The sequence below is a fragment of the Melopsittacus undulatus genome, chromosome 4 (genome assembly GCF_012275295.1).
Source record: "Melopsittacus undulatus isolate bMelUnd1 chromosome 4, bMelUnd1.mat.Z, whole genome shotgun sequence".
NCBI classification, from domain to species: Eukaryota; Metazoa; Chordata; class Aves; order Psittaciformes; family Psittaculidae; genus Melopsittacus; species Melopsittacus undulatus.
The window spans coordinates 79,865,956-79,885,245 of record NC_047530.1 but is presented as its reverse complement, the minus strand read 5'-3'; the positions used below and the strand labels follow the sequence as shown (position 1 = coordinate 79,885,245).

General features: G+C 39.9%; 1 protein-coding gene across 1 annotated transcript in view; it reads right to left on the bottom strand.

Annotated features, from left to right (window-relative positions):
* The window catches only part of NCKAP5 (NCK associated protein 5), a 388,757-nt gene that overhangs the window by 204,517 nt on the left and 164,950 nt on the right, over nucleotides 1-19,290 (bottom strand). The window contains exon 4 of the mRNA XM_005153771.3: nucleotides 16,938-16,997. Coding sequence (XP_005153828.2) covers nucleotides 16,938-16,997 — 60 coding nt within the window. The remainder of the gene's footprint in view (nucleotides 1-16,937; nucleotides 16,998-19,290) is intronic.

The following is a 19,290-nucleotide window of genomic DNA, read 5'->3' as shown; positions in this document are numbered from 1 at the left end:
AATGTTGCTCGAAATCAGGCTAATAAGCTTCACATTTTTTAACAACTATTTTAAAGCATTTGCTGAAGAGGGTCACAATTTCTGTGTAATTAATATTGATTTCAAACAGATACTTTGCAATGAATTTAAATGATGGGAAGAAAAGAATTCACAATTTTTTGTTTGAAGCACCATTAAGTCATTGCTAACCTGAGTATTTATATGTTTATTTTAATGCCTTTTCTGACACTATGTACCTGATAGCTTACCGTAAAACTCATAATTAACAGAATCATCACCTATTCTGTAATGCAAGATCCTATGAGCCAGAATCAACTGGCCACAAAAGTAGACAACACCAGCACCACCAAAATAGACAACAGTTGCAACAGAATTAAGGAAATAAACAGCAACTACTAGAAGCATGTTAAAATCAGTTTCTCAAGCAATCAATGCCCAATACTGTTATGAATAAATATGCACATTCAAAGTACTCAAACCCACTATTTTATCACCTCTGTATGCTACTTTTGAAAGACTGCTGCAGGCAGTAGCCACAAAGCAGCCTGGGATAAGGGATGAGAGAGGGATGGTGAAAGAGTTCTAATTTTCAAGAATTAATTATGAAATATTAATTAAATAGAAATTGTAATCTGCATCTTGATGTCCCAGTTGGTTACTTTAACAAAGTAACTAATTTTTTTCTGATGCAATGAATATTTAATTTCCCCAACATAATGCATGTTGATCAAATGGTATTTGTTCAAGTGCTACAGAATACATCCAAGCCCCAGTCGCCCACAACATAATTTGTTGGCTAAAGAGAAGTACAAGAGTTCTCTGTGTTACAGATATGAGAGCTTGTGTCTGGGTTCTGCAAAAAAAAAGCAGGTCAAGGAGTCCAAAGTGGTTTGTCCTCATCTGTCTTATGCAGAAGGCAGGTGAAGTCTCTTGATGCGATCACCTCCAGAGGCAAAGGGATCTGCTAGATGCCCTGCTGCAAAGCCCAGAGCTACCACACAAGGCAGGACTTCCCCCTTCAAATTCCCCTTGTGCAATCTGGGGACCAGCAGACAGGAGACTACAGCCCTCTCTCTCTCGTATTTCACTCACAGATGAGAGAAAAGAAATGTGATTACAAGAACAGAGAGCAGATATCATTTTTTATTCCATCGTAAATTGCACCAGGTACTGTATTTTTGTTCAAATTCAAATGAGTCAAACTTCAGAGTGTCCTTTGTTTGCTCCTCATCGATCCCTGTTAAACCAAATGTTTCTCATTCTGTAATCAATACTGCTCTGCAAAAATAAACCAAGGCACTGACAAACAACTTTGCAGAACATTGCAGCATTCCTTGTGGTGGACAGCATGAAAAAACACTACTCCAAAGAGTGGGGGAAAAAAGAAGTGCTTATTGTGCTTATTACAATTTTTACAGGCTGCTTACACCTGAATCATTTTACTGTAACAAGACTTTATTAAATTAGCCAGCTATTGAAACCAGAGCTTTCCCACAGTGGCAGTTAATATGCCTTTGTCCCTTGCTACTGTTTGCAGCTATACTGGGAATACTGACAAATACATTAAACACAGCTTTCCCAGGGATGAAGTTATAGGTGTATTTAAAGCACAGAGAAACATTAAGGTAGAAACAGTAGTAACTTAAGCACTTGGAGGGTTCATGGAAGGAGAGGTACCTTTATTTCCATATCTTCAAAATAAAGAAGTTAAGGGTGAAGTTGTGTGGCTGCTTTGTAATCAAAACAAATTACCCTTTCACTTGAGACAGATTTGTACTACAAAGGCTAAGGAAGATATTTTCTTAATTTATATAAGGCCTCTACTTTTTTCCTCAATTATTTTATGATGTAATCATTTTCCTAAAGTTATTCCTGCTAAAGCTCTGCAACTTCAAGATATAAATAGCATAAAAAGCAGTATCCTAATTTTAGGCTGGTACCTTCTAACATTTTCATTTCAGTAAGAAAAAATAGGTATTTTTAGAACAGGATCCTGCTTCCAAAATGACAGACTACTCACACAAACCAGTAAAGCCTGACACTAATTTGTACTAGCCGTTTCTAAAACTGCATTGAAAACAGCTAAAGTAAATATTTTTAGGAAAATAATTTATTTTCCACTACGAAATCTTTCACGTCAATACATCTCTCTCTTCGGCTTCATATCACACTAGCACATGTATCCTGTGCCTGTCAGATGCAAACTTCAAGCTTTGCTTGGCTCAGAGATGAACAGCAAAACAGGAAAGGTTTATTATTATTAGTGATATTTTAGTGACAGTAGTTTACACACTTCATATTCTTGGGTGATAACACTGCTCCAGAGCAATTCAAGTAAATTAGAAACTCTTTCTTGATGGAGTTACTCCTTATGAATAAAATAAGATGCTAGCATTCATTGTGCACTAGCTCAAAATTGCCACCATGTGGAAGGACAGCAACTTAATTTAGCATTATTTATACTGCACTGATATAGTTTTAATTGCATCTGTACGACAGAATAACTGCTGTGCTGAAGCTCCTTTATCATTGCAAGCCTACAATTAATCTGAATTAGGCAGGCTATTACACAAGCAGTACTGTATATATAGTTGGAGTTGTGACAACATTTATTTCACAGGGGGAAAAAAATAATTAAATAACTCATAAACCCTTTCAGCACAGAGCTAGGTAGCTAGCACCATCCCTCCCATCACTTTCAACAGCTATGGTGTATGCCTGCCCTCTGAAAGGGAGCAATTATTGCCCAACAGATTTTTAATTCTGTGAAACACACCATGACAGGCCACACAAAATTTCAGATAACTTTAAAAAACACCCAACAACATAGTAACAACCAAAAATCCCACTCAGAGTCTTCCAGAAACAAGTAAGTGGAAGTGGACCTCTTAGCACCCTTCCTGGAGAAACAAACAGATCCAGTGGTTACAGTCTGTGACAGTGAAATGCATACTTTATGCAGGTGAAGCATTCGCACCCCCAGCTCCTCAGCTCCTTAAAGGACATCTCTGCATTGTATTTTCAATGTTGAATGAAGACAAGCAATACATATTTTGATAATTCTCTCTCCCTAATAAAACAATTGCTATTCAGCCAAATTCACAATTGATAGCCCAATTTCAAAGACCTGTATTGATCTCCATTTCTTAGCAGAGATAATATTTCCATTTTAGATACTATTTCCTTCTAAGGGGAGGGGTCTAGAAAGAATACTCTTAGTGAATATGAAAGCCCCAAATAGTGAGATCATGGACTTCTAAAAATTATTAATCTTAAAATGATAATACTTCTAAAAACTGAACTTGCAAATGCAATTGAACTTCTAATAACTTCTACAGATAGCAATTAAAGAGATCTCATTTCTCTAAATTAAGCATAATGAAATGTTTTTCAAGATCAAATAACAAATTGTAAACAATATTACAACAAACATAATTCATATGAATGCCTAGTATTCGGAAGTGTGGGGAGAAAAACTCTGTTGATACCAAAAAGAGAAACAGTGGAATTAATAATGAATACTATGTAAACCAAAACTAAATTCCCTGAAATATCTTACATTGTAATGGCTAATTATATTTCTAAGCCCTTTTTACACATTTTATTGTTTTTAAGATGTGTAACCACACATAAAGGTGTTTTTTACCCCAGGAATATAGTGTCTTTTCTGAGTAGAAACAAAGCTTTATAACCAATGTCACTTGTTTACAATGAGTTTTTATTAATTCAGTTGCAAAAAAGCAAAACTCTCCAGCCTGTGCTAGTTTATGTTTCCCACTTGTTTGATTCAGGAAAATTTATAATAATGGTGTTTGAAACATAAAACAGCACAGAAGAGTATGTGTACACAACAGCTTGCAGGAGCCAACCTACATGGGCCAGCAAAGCATCAATTGTTTGATTTACCTACAATTTTCTGTCAGATCTGCAATTCGTGAACACCTCCTAAAGGGGTACCGGTGTAGCAATGTATGAAACATGTACGAAACACAGACGATAAGGCTAGCTGGCAAAACAAAAGTTCCCAGTTGCAGAAATACAACTCAGGGTTTTCAATTTCATCAGAACAAAACTACATCTCCGAATAAATAAAACTGACACCAAAACATTTGGTATTAACAGTTACAGCCTGCAAGTACACCTAAGGCTCCAAGAGCCATATCCGCAGAGTTGAATGCTTTGCTGACGACAAACTGTAAGTCTCTTGTCATTCTCTTGTCAATTTATTTAAATAAACAGAGCATGTGACTGAACTTCCCACTCACACAACAAAGACTAGGAATAAATGAACCCAGGTGATTTAGAAAAGGATCCAGGTTCAAGAAAGTGTTCTTCCCCATAGGGTCATTGCCTATATTTGTTAATCAGAAACTCCTTCTCAGATCAAAAGAGAAGTCTTGCAGTGTGGGCCAGAAGATTTGCCTGAAGTACTCTCAAGTGCATTACATGTTCTTTGGACTTTTTGTGACCTACAGCAACACTTTCAAAACAATCATATACTGTATTGCTGCATGAGATGAGCTGTAGGCCATGCAATTTAGGGTGTTTTCCACATTCGCACTTGCTGAGATTACATTTAATTTTTTATATGTCATGGGTTTATTTTATAGTTGAAAAACAGACATCTGCTGTCAGTTTGAATGAAGTTCCAGCCCAAGAAAAGACTTGAAGAGGAAAGAGGGAAGAGAAACCTTAAGCTCTGTAAACCAGTGTAGTCCCACAGCTGATATGCTTTCAAAATGCAAGAAAGATTTTTCAAAGGGAGTTTTAAAAGGCAGGCAGTTTCCAGATCTTGTCTGCATTGTTTGGAGTCTATAAAAAATAATCGCATGAACTATGACAGTCAATGCTCAGTTCGGACTCAGAAGATTTATTCAAGTTCCTCTTAAGTACGTAACAATATTTTGATAAGCCACTGTGTAAACATTACTGGAAAACGGTATTTGTGGCATACTTGCAAAGGGCTATGAAGTCTAGCCTGAGTGGGAAAAAAGAAACCATGAATTTGTAGTCATGCTGGACTTTAATTTCTGAAACATTGGTGCCTGTCCATTTAAGGGGACTTCCTACAGTGGAATAGTGCCCCACCTGCAACACCACAGTCTGTAGAAAAGGTAGAAGACGAAGAACAGGTAAAAAGACAATTAAAGGTGACAGGTCACTCAAGCTACACTGTTCATATCTGGTATTGATTTTGACCTATGGAACTCATATAAAGCAATACAGTATCTGCAGCATTTACTCCTATGCTCTCCAAAGTGTGCAATGAAGGGACACTGTCCCAGAGCACAAGTAACAAGTAGGGCCCAGCCACCAAGTTTCTTCCAGATCCCACTGCAATAGGAGAAGAGGTCACTGCCTCAGTCTGATCACCCCTCATCACTAGCTGGAGGTCACCAGCCTTTCAAGTCAGCAGAGAATTGCTTAAGGCTCAGGATGGGGTATACAGCAAGGGGTTTAACTGAACTCATCACCAGACACTCTTTGAAGTAACTCGGCAGGCTGTGCAATGATGGAGCACGGGCATAATCCCCACCCACTCTGCTGGGGTAACAGTAACCCCCAGCAGGAAGACAGTAACAACTTAAATGACTCCTGCTTATCTGCAATGCGATGTGCCTGCATGCAAAGAGAATGGGTTTTCTCCTCTGTAACTGACCAACATGTTCTTTAGATGATATAAATGGTTTCCTTTCTAAAGAACTGAATGCTCACAGAACAAATGGGCATGGGGCTGAATAAAGCATTTCCCACTTGGATCTGTATTAGTAAGATAGGAGTTACACAGCAGGATACACATAGGATAAGCATTAGAAAAAAACCTACCCTTCTAAGAATTGTATTTGGCTTTAATGGATCAGTCAGTGGAATTCCACTCTGTTGCTCCAGGGAGCTCTGGGATTTACTCACAAACTAGGAGTAGCATGTGTTTTTTGTCCTGATGCTGGGGAGAATTAGGGTTTCTTCACTTTCTGGGCTTCTCAAGAATATATTTGTATTTCCTGCTAATAAATAGGATATTAAGAAGTTAAATAGATGTAAGGCTAAAGAAAAATTGGGAGGATCAAGGAGTAGAACCTCACCATGCCAGTCATGAGAAATGGCTCAGAATGGTTTGCAGCGCCACCAAACCCCACAGATCTGGGATATGCCGCCATTTTAAATTTTCATGCATACGCTTCTATTTGCTTTTCTCAGCTGACACACTCAACAGCCCCAGCATTGCTGCGAGCTACCTTTCCACACAGCTTTTTTTTTTCCCCAGCCTCTTCATAGCATTGCTCATGAACATGTCAGATCTTGTTACAATTTTTCTGTGTTCACTTGTAGAGTCCATTCAATGGTCAGTAAGTAACTGTAAAAAAGATGGCTTATTTACTCAGCTGTTCCTTGCATGCATTCCCGAGCCCTATCACTTTAGTTGTCCGACAAATGTACCTCTTTTTTCATATTCACACCTTTAGCACTTGAGGCACTACTATGAGCAACAGGGAAATGTGGTGGATCTTTTGTTGGCTGGTACATCTTCAGTGGCATTTTTAACAGAGATGCCACTGCAAGATCTTTATCAGTGCTGACAGTGCACACATGCAGAAGAACTGACTTGACTTTCAGGGGCCAGACTGCGTTTGCAAAGCAGGTACCTGAGAGAATTTGAAAAAAAAATAAAGTAACAAGCTTTCATGCTGTTTTTAATTTATTCACTGGTTAAGCAGGACTAATTAATTTAATTAATTAGTTTAATTTAATAATAAATAATTAATTTGTCTAAATGGGGCTGAAAGGAAGCACTGACCATGCAAGCAAAGCCAAGCTGAGCTGGGTTCAGGGGATTCAGGGTGTTTAGCTCAATTTTTCAGCTGTTGTAGAGTTAGGGGGACAAACTGGTATCATCAAGTAAGTCAGTAGATACATGAAAAGAGCAAAACTAAGAAAAGTTCCTCCTTCATGTACCTGTTGGTTTAAACTTATTTCCAGAAGCTGATACTCGTGCTTCCTGGGGGTTCATTGGGATATTTCTGCTAACTTGTTTACACCCCTTCTAAAGTTTTTCCTTCTGTAAAGTGTTAAACTGCATGCATTCTTCACACTCTGGCTTCCCCTTGCCTCCTCCTCCATGTTTCAGTTTGTGCACAGGTTTCCCTTATCAACTGATGAAGATACGGCTGCTGGAAACCTGCCTTTAGACTATCACAGCAGACAACTCTCGAAGTCTAGTTTTAGTGTGAAATTATTTTTCAGCTTCTCATTTAATGCATGTATTACCTTGTGGTATCTCCTACATCACAAGTTTTCCCTTCTGGGGTGGTTTATTATCAATAACATTGGGAAATTATACATAATGCAAGATTTCCAACAACAACCCAGGAATTCTGACTCATTCCTCTAGCAACATCCATGGAAAAGGTTTCTTAAATGCAAAACCATGCCAGTCACTGCCACAGAGTATTTTTTAATAGATACTACCAGGAACAGGATGTTCCCAAGAGATAATAATTTTTCTTCCACACTCAGATATCATTTCTAAATCAGCACTGTCACCATGGATGCCGATCACAAATGTGCAGCGTAAAGATGTAATTACAAAATTACAATTGAGTGGACTGCACACACTGAGCCAAATCCCCTCTCGGTATTCATCCCAAGTTGCTAGGCTGTAATTATTCATGGCACATCAGCACCCCAGGCTTCAAGTAGCAATCAGCACTATTTAGATGTGCAGTAAGACCCCACCTCTTCCCCAGAGAGTTCAATACCTACACAGGCAAGCAGATGAACAGCAGTCAGAATAAAGACTGCTTTACAAATGAGCAATTTAGATCAGAACTTAAATATTTTCCATAATTATAAAATATTTAGGTGTCAAAGGTTGCAACAGGACTTACAGGACACCAAAGTTAAAGAATAAAGTCCTTAATGAATATATCAAAGACTTTTAAGCACCAGGTTATTTACAGTCACACAGTAGGGTACTGTGCAGAAAGCACAACTTATCAGCACAGTTTGGAGAATGAGGGAAAGCCACTTCCCAGCCAGGTAGCATCCTGCATTAAGCCTGGTACTTTCATTAGTTTCCTGTAGCATAACTACAGAGTGCATCATGCCAAGTGGTATGGAAATAACACTGTCCAAACATCACAGTCATTCCCACAGTCTAGACAGTCTCCTCTTGCACGACATACAAGCAAGTCTGATCACTAGTTCCAGACTTGGAAAACTATGTCATGAATCTTCATTATGAAAGATCCCATAAAATATCAAAAGATGACTTATAACAATGCAACAGATGCAGACCCAAAACAAACAAAGTATGTAAAAGAAAATTCCTGACAAATCAAAAACTGAATTAAAGTTTATGAACTGGAGCAGGGAGGGAAAAGAAAGGAAGACATGCAGTTGCCAGCTCAAGCTATATAAATCTATACAAAGATACGTAAGTTTAGTACAGGAAAACATTTCCTCACTATGTTTTAATATTTCTTTTAAATCTTTAACTAAGGTTGCAGAGAGGGGTGACCATCCTCTGCCAAGACAAAAGAACAGAAAAGCTAATGGAGCTTAATGGTACAAAGAATACTGACAAGTTCAAACCTTGCCCAGATAAGCTGTGACTAGTTTTTATGTCTATCTGCAAAGTGTTAATTGGTTGGAAATGGCCAACATTTTTTCACAGTTTCTGCTGTCTCTCTTTCTGTATATATGTATATACATATATGTAGGTTTTGCCTCTACCCAGAGGGACCTGGACAAGACAACAGCACTTTACCATGCTACCTTGGTGTGTGGAGCAATTATAGATCAGGTCTCCACTGTGCTCGATGCTGACCAAAGACTTGTTGCCGTAAAGAGCTTTTACTCCAACAGAAGGCAATCTAAAGTGCTGCTTGAGCTGACTCTCTTCAAGGGTCAGCACTGACTTCATGGTACCGGCTCTGAGAGCACTGTATTCATTTAAATAAATAGGCATTTAATGGAAGCAACACAACTGAGCAAAACTCTTGGTACATAAATGTTGTCCTTCCTTACACAGAAATTTTCTTTCCCTCCCAGTAACATCTCTGTCCCATCTGGGGGAAAAGGAGAAGTCTTCTTAACCCAGAAAAAACCCCCTTGGTTTGTGCAAAGACTAATGCCACATATCACAAAAAAGTGAAAATCACTGAGTGACAATTAAGTTCACCTTTAGATGTCAGCAGCAATGAAGAAATCAAAGACCCTACTCCTAGTCCAGCTGGTCACAAAATAAATAAATAAATAAATAAATAAACCAAAAACCCACAAAAATCTGGTGATTTCTATCACTTGTAGTATGATAATTTCCTTAGCTATTACAAGAAAAAAATTGCAATGCCACATATATCACAGCAGTTTCACCATTATTAATCTGTATAAATTTACCTTCCTGGTTGCATAAAATACAAATTGTTGGCACAGTGTATACATTCATAACTTATTTCCTCTTCGGAGACTGTGTTGTGACTAATTCTGTCCTAGCTGCAATCCCTTTCTTGCATGAGTTAACATCTGACTGTAAATGTCCTGCCTCTTCAGCCTGCAGATCCCTGGCTCTAGTCAGGTCATCCCTGCAAAAATATTAATCCAGTGAGTGTGTGGCTTCCTCAATTTAACTCCTGCCATTGCCTGGAGGAGTTGGGGATTGCAGAGCTTAACCTTTGATATGAAAATGGCTGCAATTCACTGTTGTTAGTGCATGGGTGCATAATTCCTACCAGGCAATGAGGTATTGCCTAGAGCGGAATACATCTACTTCTAGTCATAAAGCAGGATTTGCTTCATGCTGAAGCCAACTGCCACTCTGATACCACACACACCCCCTGATGCTATGAGGCTGCATAACCCCTTTCTGTACTCCAACATCCTCTGCCTTTGTTACCTAATGTATAAATGGCAATTTCTACTTGAGGGCAACTTAGTTTATATGACATACTTTCTACAGCTTGCCTCTGGTTTACTTTCAGACCTTATATAAATGCATTTTTTATGTGTTGGGTTTTTTTTCCCATGTTCAGTGATTTTACATGATTCTATTTGACTCATTTTTATGTCAACTAAATACTCACAGAAACTTGTTGAAGAGACAGACCATTTTGGTGCATTCCAGCTAAGGGGCACAATTTATTTCTGCTCCTCTGAATATAGTACTGGTCTTCAAAGTGCTGGTGCCTACAACATCTTTGGAAAGCAGAGAAAGTAAACAGCAAAACCGAGGATGGATTATCGCTGCCTCTGCAATGGCAAGTACCAAGAGTCCCTTCAAAGTCCCGTGTAATTTAGAATACTGTGGCTAATGCCTTCCAGCTTCACAAACCTAAATGCCGGTGAAGGCTGAAAAGCCTACACTTCCAGCATGCCGAAGGTTCGTTTTTCACCAGGAATGTGGAGGTAGGTGCTCTTTGCAATGGCTGCAGCTCCCTCTCCTGGTGGAAAGTCAGAGTCAGGGAGGCCACCAGCCTCCACCACCTTCCCACACCCGCTCTCACTGTTTCTGCTATGTTTTAAACAGAGTAATGCAAGTAAATGGATTTTAACAACTTACTGTGGAATTTGGTGAATAAACCTAATTAACCAGGAAAAAGTAGCACAACCTTTGAAAAGGCAGACAATTCTGAGCAGAGGCAACCGGGCTCTCAGTACTTCTGTTTCAGGAAGAACGAGCAATCACACTAATTTTTTCAATTGGAAAACACCTGTTGAAATGTGTCAGAAATTTCAGGTCATAAAGAAATCTCAGATTCATAAAAGCCTCAAAACACAAAACCTGAAAATACCTATTACATATCTGCAAATCTGAAGCAAGCAACAAAATATACTAAGGATGCAAGGTTTTACTTTAAAACCACTGAAGATAAAACTGCAAAATTGTGAATAAGAACATTTGGCCTAATGAAGTATGAACAGTTGATGAGGTCCAGGAGCATTAAACTAGGCTTGTAAAGAATTTCAATAATCATTACTGATGCCAACTACTGCTAATGTCACTGAGTTTCTGCGAGGGCTGTATGATGAAATTTCTAAGGAAAAGGAGCTAAGACAACATTGCTAGCTGTGTATAAATACACAGCTGCACAGAGAAGACAGCGCAAGGGTCACATTGATTCTATTCCAGTTTAAGACATTTAATATACAAATAAACATTTTAGAACAGTTACTTTACCTCTCTCTCAGCTTCTAATTAAAGCACCTATATGTGTTTTCATAGACAGAAGCTGGGAAAGACAATTTAGCCTTTTGTATCTCATCTTTTAACACTTCATTTATTACTAAATATCATCCATTTCTGAGTGACCCGGGTGCTTCTGCAACAACAGCCTTCCCAGCTGCTGGAGGCAATTGCAGGGATTCATCATGCCAGTGACAGAAAGCGCCTCCGCACTAGTGGCAGTACATTGTGCTGCCATCTGTAAGACCCCAGCCCAAGAGCAACCTCAGGATTCCCCCTCCTCCATAAAAACAATGTGCGTAGGGCAGATGTTAAGAGCTGGGTCTCTGAACATGCTGACCACACTCCTTTCAGAGGGCTCCCTGCTAGCTGATTAATGGGGCAGTATTAATATCAGCTGCAGTGCTGACCACAGAGCCAGGATGGTGGCCTGAAACTGAGTGCCTGGGCAGTGCTGAGAGCCAGGAGAGGTGCGGAAAAAGCACAATTTCCTACAATCATGGGCTGCCCTTATAACCATGCATTTTCGGCTTTCTGCAGTAAAAGAAAAAAAAAAAAAGATGGAAATTAGGATTTCTGTTTCCAACTTAATTTCACTCAGCTCAACAAAACATTGTCAAGACACGGTCTGATCTCTTTCTTCTCACTACAAAACTAGCACCCACATGAAAAGTCTAAATCTGAGTGGAAGAGAAAACAGGTAAAATTACATAAAAATGCCCAGGAGTTTGGGAAAACAGATAATATGGTCAGACTATTTTTTATATTACTTCAATCAAGACCTTTTCTGCCCTTCAACATGTCCATCTCCATTTGAACACTCCAGTTGAGCACCGCATGATGAGGAGAAGAGGCAGAGATCTTTTCAAAGCTGATTACAGTATAACTTTGGTTTCAACATGGAAAAAAGACTGGTTTGCACTTCCCGTGGTTCTTTAAGAGGCTGTTATGTATATCGAAACACACTACAGTTAAGAAAGTTGTAACAAGCAGAAGTGACTCAGTTCCTAGTGCTAATGGGATATCTTACTGACGCTGCAATTTCTTTCTGCCTTTCCTTTTTACTTCTTCCACTCTTTATTTTAAAACTTGCAGTCTCTACTGTTTTAGAGCAAAAACTGTTTGTAAAGCAAGAATTGTGCTGATCACATCAAAACTCATTAATATAACTTGTTTTTCCATTATTAGCACCATCTGAGCCTGTTGAAAGCCTTAACCAGGGCTTTAATTTTTCCACAGAGAGCTTTAAATTAATTAGTGGTTTACATGCTAACAAAGAATCTGATACATTCATAAATCAATCTAATGCAGAAGGATTACCAGAGGGTGGAAACCTATTCAGTGGGGACCTCACATTCACTTAACATGGTGGGTTTTTAACAAAAGGGTGCAGGTGTGGAATAGACGGGTACCAGGAAGAGCCCCTGATAATCACTTTGCATCACTTAAAGACGCAGCAGGACACATGGTAAATCAGAGCCTAGGGCCCAACCTAAGCAAAACCCATGTAGATATAAAAGGCAGTATCATCTCACTTTAACCTTCACAGCTAAATTGCCAGAGTGGTACAATTTCTTTTGTGTAGGTTACAGGCCACTGAACTAATGGAAAATAGAGTAGAATTAAAAGGCTTGGATGCAGAAGTACAAAGAAAGTTGTGTAACATACATGTAAATAAAGGTACCAAATTAAAAAAAATACATTTTCCTGTGTATTATTAAATTAATTCAAAGTTATTAACACGATATAATTGTTTATAGTTTCAGTTCTTTTTAGGCTTTTAATCTAGTTTCTGCTAACACAACACTTATTCTTGCCACAAGAGCTCTACTCTCATATTTTTCCTAACCTGGCACTGCTCACTCTTAAGACAATGTCACAAAAATGAACAGTTTCACTTTTCCTAGTCTCATTCTGTGTCCTAAAGGTCCAAAGTAATGAACTTAAAAAAAAATACTTTGATGACTAAAGCAGTTTTCAGTCTTTGCTATGTTTTCAAATAAACCTGTGATCTGTTCTGAGAGCTGCTCATTTTAATAATGGAGTCTCTGTCACCACAGACACCTTCACACTCTCCATCAAATGCAGTAAGAACTGTACACATACGAAGTGAACATCTTCTTTTCCTTTACAAAAGGTAAAATATCCTTGATGAGTCAAAAGAAAAATGACTGAGAAAATTGTGAACATGCCCATTAAGAAATTAAAGGCTGTAAGTGACAGGAAGAGCCAAATGGCAATTTAGACTCAATGCTGCTGAAATATTCATGGATTAGCAGTAAGTAATTGTGCATTTTGATAATGGATAATCGATATTTACTGATGGTGGTTCATAAAATAAAGAAACCAAAGCAACAATTTGGTATTCATACCCTGAATTTGTTCATTTCTAATTCAAGTAATTATAAATTCATACTCACTCAATCCAACATAGGAGGTAGCAGATTTTCCATACAATATGGAAAAAACATATCACAGGTAATTTGTATTCTTGGTGCTAAACATTTATTTTGAAATTAAGACTCTTCATTTTATCTTCTATAGTACCTTCCAGTAATTTGCTACTTTCAACAATAAATCAGTCATGAGAAAGGTAACTGCAGGACATACTAAAAACCCCATTTCCTATGGGGACTGACATGGAGCAGACACACTAGTACCGCATATGGCACATAGTGCCTGATCTTCAACCTCAGCTGAGGTCTCCTCAGGAAAACATCTCATCATAAACATGCATTTCATCATCACTCACATATATTATTTATACAGATGTACAAACCCATTTCTTAAGCAGACACCACAGTATAAGTAATTTCTACAGCACACGCTTTGTATTTATTTGTTGTTGTGAATTTTATGTACGTGTCCACCTTGCTGCAGCGGTTCCTGAGATGCTGGGTGAACCTGAGCACTGGGACCCTTTCCTACCCATTGCTTCCAAGCACCATTTGCAAAAAGGCAACAGCTGGTTGCAGGTTACAGCAAAAGCTAACTGATGTGACCTCCCATGTAGAGAAGCAAATCCTAAATAGTATCTTCTCCCCTTGACTCGTGCTGGGAAGGTAACAGGGAAGAGTACCCATGGCTCTCTCACACTGTGATCACATAGGTGTCAAATGAGAACCAGAAAGATCAAGGCAAACCCACCACACCATGTGTCCCTCCAGCGTATCAGTGGCAGGGCAGCACACACAGGGACAGGTCACTCTTAAAATGAGCCTGGGTTGACATAATGTGGTCACTCTCACCCTCATTACCTATCGCTGACTGCAAAACCCAAATAATTTTCTTCTTTTTTATTTCAGAGGCAAGAAGCCAGAGCAGGTATTACATGAGGTGCCACCCTGCAAAAGGCTTGTGTGATGCTATGCACAGTTCCTGGGAGGCAGGGCAGCAGCAGGGCAGCACAGCTCCTTGTGCTTTCTGCCCCACTTCACGCCTGGTATGAGAAATGCTCTCCATGGGACACTGAAAGAGCAGACATGGGGTTTGGTACCCTGCAGGTATGCTCTACAGAGGAAGCCTCGCTGTTTGACAAAGGCCAAGCTGGGCTGTTTGCCCTCAACAAGATTTCGATGTGGATCTTTTTAAAGTATTTGCTCCAAAACTATGGATCTGGTATATGCTGCAGGCTCCTTGCTGTACATCCTGAGAATACAGGCTGTTACTTCATCCCCGGCCTCCCCTGTGTTCAAACACTCCAGCTCCTGGACCCTTACTGCTCTCAAACTGCTCACAGTCAAGCAAGTTCATTAATGTTAATTAATGTCTGCTGTGTTTCATATTAAAATCACCAGTTCTGAGCTCTGAGACATAAAGAAGTTTCCATACATCAACAGCTTCAAAGCAATTGTCTCTATGGGTGCACTTATCCTTGGCTGTAATAGCAGGATACTTGCGGAAATTACCCCACAGGGGAGAGGGGAAAAACTACCTAGTATTTACCTTGGGGGAAGATTGCACCCCTGGAGAGCTACCTATCAGCTCCTAATGGGATACAACACTCAGCCTCCCAACAAATTATTTGAAATTACACTCTGGTTAGCAGGGCTAGGGGATTAATGGGGCACAGGAAAAGGTACAAGAAGTGTCTGACTCTCACGAGATGAGATCTCAAGAAGGGCGCATATACCAAAAGCCTTACTAGCTCCGGAAGGTTAATCAATATTGCTCATTTCATAAGGTCCTGGATTATCCCACTAAATATAATTTACACTCAAGATATTATTTCTATGCCTCCAAGGGAAAGCTAATTTAAAAAAAAAAAAAGAAAACATTTCAAATAAACAGCTCTTCCCAGATTTTGAATTTTGTTTACACTGAAAACACAAATGCAATTGCAAATCCAATGCCTGTCTCTGCCCTTCTTCCTAGACCAAAATTCCTCCTGGAGGCAGCAAGATTTTTATCTCAGTCACACTCTTGTAACTTAACCTGATAAAAGTTTGTTTCTCAGTTCCTCCAGGCCTTCTGCCCCAACACACACACATTACCCAGTGGCCAGTCTTCCCAACTCCTTAAGCCCCACCTCAAAGTCTTCCTGTGGCCAACCCAACCATGCTGCAGACCCAAGGGCATGCACACTGGGGTGGTGTCAGGATGGGAGAGGGCAGCAGCTCCCCCAGTTATGCTGGGCATGCAGCAGGGGCTCAGGGCAAGTCACACACACGTGTGCCTGGCACACGCTGCTCATGTCCTCCCTTTCTCTACAAGGCATGCAGAGCCTAAAGGCCACCATCCCAGAAAAGCCCTTTGCAAGGCACCCCCAGCTCTGCTGGAGCCACGTGCAGCCATGGTGGAAGCAACAGCTTCAGAGCTCATTGCTTCTACCTGTCACTCAGGTCCCTCCAAATCTCACTGCGTTTTATTGATACCTAACAATGATTTATAAAATGCATTCATTTCAGGCAGGTGAGATTTTTAATGACCTTGCAACACACAGCTAATAGTGTCCACTTCTCAGAGACCCTCTACAGTTTCTCCCCAGCAAGTCGAATAAACTTTGGACCAGATTCATTCACAGCCAGATATGCAACTCACTCAAATGAGTAGCAGTTTCATGAGTATGTTCAAGGGGACTGGTTTGGGTTTTAAGGTTTGTGAACTCATAAGCTTTATCCTTTGGAAACCTCAGACATTTTATCTGAAGACAGGAACAAAGTCCTTAACAGATGGGAAAAGTTCCTTAGATATTAAGTAATTAAGCACACTCAGCACATGTTGGCTCCTAAAAAAAAATTGTTTTGAAGAGATAAGGCACTCTATACATTAAGGCTTGCAGTTAACCAAAAATCTCCTTTTTCAACTTTTGCTAACAAGCTTAATCTCATAAATTGCTACATGAAAAATGAGGCTATAAGGAGCATTACATGATTTACGAATTTATCAGATGGAGGGAATTTTTTAAGCTTCCGTGCCTGTATTCCTCCATTTTTCTGTGGCTGGCTAAGATTTAACAGGCAACTAAATCTACTGCATTTTGATCTGAAATTGCCTTTCCGTGCTTGCCTTGCTTTCCATTCCAGTAAGCATCAGCAGCAGGGAATAGAAAACAGCTTTTCGCTACCGCGGCTTTTCCAAAGAAGCCAAGATAGAACCTTGAGTTTCCTCAGATTAATGAATTCATCACTGGCAACCCATCATTGTGTCCAAGACGGCCTTACTGCCTCAGTGACCACCTTCAGCAACCAAAACATACCTAAGATCTGAAGTAGTTAAGACAAGAATTGCAAAGCAGCAAGCTGCTTCAGCTTACCATTGCTCCTTCACTCTTGCTTCGTGCAACTTCACGCTGCAGACGAGCCACAGACAGCTTCTCCCTATGGAAAGAAAAGCATGTGAATAGCAGTTCATTTTTCACTGGCAGAGAGAACGCACCACATCCCTATCAGAGCGGCATTCCTGCACATCACTCAGGCAACCCTCCCAGCAGACCCCGCTCTCCTCGCCATGTTTCTGTGCAATATTTAGCTGCTCTGTTACTGTTTCATTTTGTGGCAGTTTGACAGAACTGTCAATAAATCAACTGGACGCAAGTATCACTTGCTCCATTCAAAAAACAAAGTAGCTCATCACACTGACAATATGGAAACAGACCGTGCAAATCAGATTGTGTGATTTATTTTCCTATGGCCTTGCACATCAGCTTTATTTGACTATACTGACACCAGCTAGAAGGCTGTTAGATCATCAATAAATGTATGCATAAAAATGAAATTTAAAAAATCTATTCTATTCCCAAACACAGTGCTGTATTTTGCAACTACTGAATATTTCTTTAATTAGCCTTTTTTCATAAGAGATCCGTACCTAAATGTTTGGCTTGATTTAAGTCACAATTAACTTGCTTAATTAAGGATTTGATGATCATAACACACTTTTGCCTGAAAAGTTGTAAGATATTAATGAAAGTAGGGCTTATAAAAGGAAAGAGATTTTCAGTGCATGGAGTGGGAAAACGTAGCAGTACCAAGTCTGTGAACTGCAAGACCCAGAGAGGTGAAGGTGGTGCAGGAACCAACCACTGCAGGAAGGGAACAGGAAGAAGGGAATTTGCTCTGGAAGCTCAGTAAAGCAGAAAATATTTCATAGAACAAGCAGGACTTAAGTAACCTACCATATTTAGAAAGGATTTAAGAAAAACAAACACACTTTTTCAAGCAGGCTATTTTTAAGGAAGAATATTTATTTTTGAAATAAAAGTACCCTGCAGAAACATCAGAGGCATTTATCGGTGCACAATGAAACATAAATCTGCAGATGAATAAATTATTTACAGAAGATGATCAGCTCTGAAAACTTTCAGCACAAGGGGTTTTAAATCAGAATACATCCATTATCGAGTTTTAAATTTTCCATTTACTGGTGTTTTGCCCAGAAATTTTACATGGTCTAGTTGGAAAGAAAGACCTGAACCATCTCAGTGCAGCATCCTGGCACGTACCTGGGATATGTACAAACTTTGCCCCAGTGACTCTCAGTATATGGTAAATGTAAGCATGCCAATGGCGCAGGCCTGCTGAGACATGGCTGTGGGCAAGCACCAGCTGCCCTTTTGCAGCTGTGCTGCTTGAGGGCCAGCAGGACCAGCCCCGCACTGCTCACCATTGCTCCAGCCATGATTCCACTGGCCACGCTACCTGGCCTCCCTGAGACATTGTGAGATGAGCAAAAAAACCCTTCCTGCTTTCCACTGCAGGGATGTACAGAGTCTTGAAAGTGCACAGACACATCTTCTAGCTCCTACAGCAGAAAAGGGGCTGGAAAATCATGGCCCCTAGAGACCTACAAAGGTCCCCAGCTGTGGCTGAGGGACAATCAGGTGGCTGATGATCTCTCCAGGCTCTGTAACCAGTCCTGTCACTGACTGGACTACTCTCATCCAGCGTGAAAAGCTAAATGCTCTATAATAGTTTATTCCTGATCTTGCAAGAAAAGTAGTCTTTAAACCATTTCTCAGGACCCCGTCCTGCACACATCTGACTAATTCATGCAGGAATGACAGCATTCATGTTACTCTGCCATAGTTCAACATATGCTTGGGTCACTAAACCAGTCCTCCCCCTCCATTTCAGTAGCAGATGTAGTATTTAAGTTAAGCCTCCTTAACAGTCACCTGCCCTCACATGCTTGGTGCACCCCCACAACACTCCCCATGCAACCGGCTGGTGGCACCTTGCAAATACAGTTATCACACAATACCAGGCAGTGCTAATATTGTGATCTGTAAACATACACAGTGATGAAAACAGTCAGTACTGGCAAAACCTAAAGACAATACCACCACAGCCCTGTGGAAGTGGTATTTGTGTTACTCCAGCATTATATCAAGATCCTTTTTTGCATGTGTAAAAAATTACTGACTATTGAGAAGTGGCATCAGTGCAGCCTTAACCCAAGTATCCTAAAACAGCTTCTGAAAGACACGTACCGCTCTCCTCCTTCCCTGTTCAGATACTATCACAGGCAAATTATAAAATTGGATAATCCTATTTTAAGGATTTAGTTCATCTGCTTGAAATAGCCCATTGCATTTTTGTACCGCTTCAGTGCCCTAACATGTTTTAGTGGAAAAAGCAAGTATACCCTTTGAGGGGGGTTTGACTTTT